General features: G+C 53.5%; 1 protein-coding gene across 5 annotated transcripts in view; it reads left to right on the top strand.

Moving 5' to 3' along the window:
• Positions 1-494: 494 nt before the first annotated feature.
• Tsks (testis specific serine kinase substrate) overlaps positions 495-5,066 on the top strand; it is a 12,031-nt gene continuing 7,459 nt past the window's right edge. For 3 of the 5 annotated variants that reach the window (XM_004646430.2, XM_004646431.2, XM_023706719.1), the window contains exons 1-2: positions 495-691; positions 2,181-2,409. In XM_004646430.2, the coding sequence (XP_004646487.1) occupies positions 522-691; positions 2,181-2,409 (399 nt within the window). In that variant the 5' untranslated portion in view covers positions 495-521. Of the gene's footprint in view, positions 692-1,966; positions 2,093-2,180; positions 2,410-5,066 lie in introns of all 5 variants that reach the window. The other 2 variants (XM_023706717.1, XM_023706718.1) reach the window with 1 other exon arrangement.

Here is a 5,066-nt window from a genome sequence, read left to right on the forward strand (position 1 = left end):
TATTTATGACTCCATGTACAGGAGGCCTGTCTGTCGGTTCACCCCAGACCATGGACATGGCCCAAGCCGAGGTGTGTGCCTACTCCCACGGCTAGATGGGCAGCAGTCTGCCCTCTGGTCTCTGCTGATGTAGGTTATGAAGGTTCAAGTGGACTGTTGGGCTGAATGTCAACACTCGCAGGGGCTGGTGGCTCCCTTCTCTCCCTGGGAGTTGTCCCCACCCTGGATCAGCATGGTTGGTTAGGCCTCACCTCTGCTGTCCTATGCCAGTGAGAAGCAAAGTGCAGACCAGCTTGGAGTTGGTGAATGTAGGCTCTGGGGTCGAATGAGGAGTCCATGGTATATGCAACTAGAATCCTGGGCTAGAAGAGTCCATTCTGCACCATGGGGAACGCCCACCTGCTGACTGCCCCCTGCTGGGGTCCAGTAGTTGAGTCCTTTGTGAGGTGGGCAGGAGCAGAGAGGAACCCGAAGTCAGTGTCAAAGTAGGCCCGAGTCTCCCCGGGAGAGCAGCCCCCAGCATGGCGAGTGTGGTCGTGAAGACCATCTGGCAGTCCAAGGAGTTCCATCAGGCTGGGGACACCCCTGCCAGGGTCGAGAGGAGGATCCAGCTGGGCCCCGAGGCTCCTGGGGGCATGACCGGCCCTGCCAAGGGGATTACGAAGAAGAAGAAGGCTGTGTCATTCCACGGGTGGGTCTGTTGTTCCCTCTCATGATGGTCCTTGGGCCAGCACGGCGTCCTGTAGAGCCCAAGTGCCACCACGGGTACTGGTGGGAGGGAGGGAGGAAGGGAGGAAGAAGAGAGGGCTATGAGACAGAGCAAGGGGCCGAGAGGAAGGGGGTGGCAGAGGAAGAAAGGAAGTCAGGCAATCACAGGGTGTCGCTGCAGGGCTGGGGGCAGGCATGAGTCTGGCTCTGGTTCTCTGGGTTTGGCTGCTGGGTTCATCTGCCCACCTGCCACCAAGCATAGAAGAGGCTGGGGCAAAGAGATGCCTCTGTATGCCAGCATTTGGGAGGCTGAAGCAGGAGGGTTGTAAGTCTGAGCCCAGCTTGAGCAATTTAGCGGCTTAGTGAGACTTTTGTCTCCAAATGGAAAAATTGAATTTTTAAAAGAACTGGGATATATTCCTCAGTGAAAAGACCCTGGGTTCAATCTCAGGTTCCAGAAGAGGAGAAGTGAGTTTATTCACAATTTAGCCAATTGGAAAGGTAGCTGATCCTTTTCTCCTTGAGGCGCGCTTGGGATGCTGCGTCTAGGTTGCAGGCGCCGAACCAAAGCCTGCAAACACCACACAGAGACCGAGCCTGGCTGCAAACTCGGGTTGGAAGCGTTAAATTCTCCTTGGTGCCAGGGCCCAGGTGCAGTGTCAGCTCTCACCACAAGCAGCTGCAGAAACAAATCTCCTAGCCCAAAATCACTCCTTCCTTTTTGTTTTTTCAGGACAAGTTTTTGCTATATAGTCCAAGCTGCCCCCAAACTCAAGATCCTCCCCTCTGCCTCCCGAGCATTGGGATTACAGGCGTGTGTAACCATGTCCAGCTCCAAAATTGCTAATTTTTATTTATTTTCTTTCTTTCTTGTAGTCCTGGGGATTGAACCCAGGGATACTCTACTACTGAGCTACATCCCCAGCTCTTTCAAAATTTGTTTTGAAACAGGATCTCATTAGGTCTCTAAATTGCCCCGACTGGGTTTGAACTCACAATCGTCCTGCCTCCGCCTTCTAACAGCTGGTATGACGGGTGTGCCTACCACACCTCGCTCCAGAAATCATAATTTTGTGTTGGTTTTGGCTTTTCGAGACCAGGTCTCACTGTGTAGTTCAGGCTATCATTGAACTGTGTAGCCCAGGCTGGCCTGGAGCCCAGAATGATCCTCCTGCCTCAGCCTCCCGCTGGTGTGGCCACCAGGCCCAGCCCTAGCAATCCTAATGTTGAAAGATCCACTTTAACCTCCCGGTTACAGGGAGACCAGTGAAGGCAGAAGAAAGCAGGAAGCGGGGACGGAAGAGGCAGACGAAAGCAGGCAGCAGGGGCTGAAGAGAGAGAAGATAGCGGGCCTCGGGGAAGGCGAGAACGAAGAAAGTGGGCGGTGAGGCGGGGTCGCAGGGCAGCGCGTGGGCTGCGAGCAGCGGGGGGCCGGCGGGCCGCGTCCTCCATTTGCGCTGTCGCCTCCCCAGCGTGGAGCCGCGGATGCCACATGAGCCCGTGCACTGGTGTCTCAACCTCAGACGGTCCTCGGGCTGCACCAACGTGTCCCTGCTGAACCTGGCCGCCGCAGTGGAGCCCTCGGACTCCTCGGGAACCGACTCCATCACTGAAGACAGCGGCCGGCTGGCGCTGCCCGGGCCCCCCACCGCCCCTGTACCGCCCTGGGCTTCGGAAGACCCGGACATCAAGGAACTTCTGGTGAGAGGCTCCGGGGACACGTCCGCAGGAGGGGCAGGGAGGCTAGTGGGGTTGGAACAAGAACCTTCTAATTGTCCCAGTGCAAGCCCAGCATGGTGGTACGCCCCTGTTGTGCCAACGCCCTGGGAGGCTGAGGCAGGAGGCCCACCTGGACTACATAGTGAGACCCTGTCTCAAAGCAAAACAAAATAAAACAAAGGAGCAGAGCCAAGTTGGTAGGGATGGGGGTGGGGTGGGGTGCAGGTGACATCCTGGTGCCGCAGTTGGGGTCTCCGTGAAAGTCCTGGAGAGACAGGTCTTGGCCCTCACCTGCAGTGGTCAGGGAAGGTGGAACAGCTGGACCCGGAAGCCAAGCCAAGATGGCATCCCTGTAAGAAGACAGGGCAGGGTGTCCTTGGTACCAGGAACAGCCTGTAGGAATGGCCAGGGCTGAAGACAGCCCAGGGAGGAGGTGACTTCCACTTGGTCCTTTGGCTACTGTCCTGGCTAACGGAGAGCCAGTGCCGGCTCAGAAGAGCGGGAGGAGCCACTTGGGCACTTTCTCCGTTTGCTGAGCCGCTAGAATGTGCCAGGGAGCTGCACCTCTATGAGGGGCCTGATTTTCTCTTCTTGGAAATTCTTAGAAAAGCTCTGATATAACGACCAGGTTAAAGATGAAAACCGAAGCCAGGAATGGTGGCAAAGCAGTGATCTCAGCACTCCAGGAGGCTGAGGCAGGAGGATCACCAAGAGTTCGAGGCCAGCCTAGACTGCCTAGTGAGATCCTGCCGAGAGAGAGAAAGAGAGAGAGAGAGAGAGAGAGAGAGAGAGAGAGAGAGTAATCCCAGCTTCCAGCTTTTGGGAGGCTGTTACAGATCACTACGAGTCCAATCTAGTAGTGAGACCCCAAATACCCTGTAGACCCTTCCCTAAAATACAAAAAGAAAAGAAAAGAAAAGAAATGAAAGAAAGGTAACCTGCCTAGAAAGCACAAGGTCCTGAGTTTGATCCCCAGTACTGAAAAAAGAGGAAAGGTTGGGGATAGAGTTCAGTGTGAAGACCCTGAGTTCATCCCCATCATCACGCAAACAAAAACAGCTGAGGTAAATGAATATAAGACCCAAAAGCTTGAAAGGAAAGTCTGAGGAAGCCACTTGCAGGGAAATTGAAACAGCGGAAACAGATGGGAGAAGAAGGCCGCGCTACGCTACGGGCCGCCTGAGGCCCTGCCCAGCTCGGGCCAGCTCTGAGAAGGGCCCAGCGTTCCCATCTGACCTGGAAGCAGAGGCGGGAAGTGAGGACCAGGCCGAGCCGGCGCGGCGGGGCTGAGCCCCGTGAGCTTGCATGAGATGCTGCAGCCGGCTCACTAAATTCGGAAATCTTTCTCCAATCTTTAGCTAACTACTAAGAGAACAGAATACACCTCAGTGCCCAAACAAAGAGACACTTTACAGAATTAGCTCAGAACAGTCTCAACCAAACAAAACAACAACAAAAATCTGCTGGGCATGGTGGCGCCCGCCTGTAATTCCACACTTAGGAGGCTGAGCCAAGAGGATCAGCCTAAATTCAAGGCCAGCCTGGGCTACATAGTGAGACCCTCTCTCAAAATATAAACTAAAAATAAAAGGGTGAAGATATATAGCTTGGGGGTAGAGCAACCCCTGGGTTTCCCTTCTACAACGTTAAAAAAAAAAAAAAAAACACTAAGTAATTTGTTACAATCACAGGGCCAGCCAGATAGCTCAGCTGAGTAAAGTGCCTGCTTAGGCAGACTCAGGGACCAGGATTCCATCCCCAGCATGCTGTCGCCCTGCCCCTGGGGCGCACTGAGATGGTGATTGAGACTGAGCATGGCGGCGCACGCCTGTAATCTCAGCACTTGGGAGGCTGAAAACAGGAGGATCGCTCCGAGTCTGATCTGTGTAGTGAGACCCTGTAGACCCTGTCCTAAAGACATGAAAAAAAAAAGCAACAATCACAAACATGTACAGAGCTCCAGGCCACCTTGAACTGTGTAACAAGACTCTATCTCAAACAAGAACAAAAAATCAAAACTGAAATTAATCAGGAAGAAAAAGGGGACATACTACTTTATCAGAAAAAAAAAACAATGGCAAGAAATGCGATGAACAATTGCATGCCAACGAGTAACACAATTTAGAACGGTGTCTTGGTTCTGCGTTAGTGTGGAGCCAGAGACTCCGAGAGGCTCAGCTCGGGACAGGTGGGGGAGGAGCTCTTCCTGGCACCCTCTCCTCGCTCTCCCTGCTCTTCCCTTGGCCTCCTCCCTGGCCTCCCTGTCTCCAGTCTCTACCCTCACCCTCCAATGCCCTTCTTTTAAGGGTGGGGGAGGCTTGAGGTAGGATCTCATGTTGTAGCCCAGGCCGACCTTGAACTCTCGGCCTTTTCCTGCCTCAGCCTCCCAGAGTGCTGGGATTACAACCATGCATCGTAATACCCAGTTTGTCTAGATTTTTTTTTTTTTTTTGGTCTAGATGTTTTCGACAAACTTTGTCAGAAAAGCAGCTAATATAAGCCAAATACAAGGAAGGCGGGCCGCTGAGAGAGCGCCTGGGGGCAGGGATGGCTCAGTACCACTGGCCTGGGCTAAGGGAAAACTCCACAGAGCCTGCAGCTCTTTATCAAGTCACTTTTTTTCTTTTTGTTTTTTTTTT

This window comes from Octodon degus, unplaced genomic scaffold, assembly GCF_000260255.1.
Source record: "Octodon degus isolate 3935 unplaced genomic scaffold, OctDeg1.0 scaffold00268, whole genome shotgun sequence".
In the NCBI taxonomy this organism is placed as follows: Eukaryota; Metazoa; Chordata; class Mammalia; order Rodentia; family Octodontidae; genus Octodon; species Octodon degus.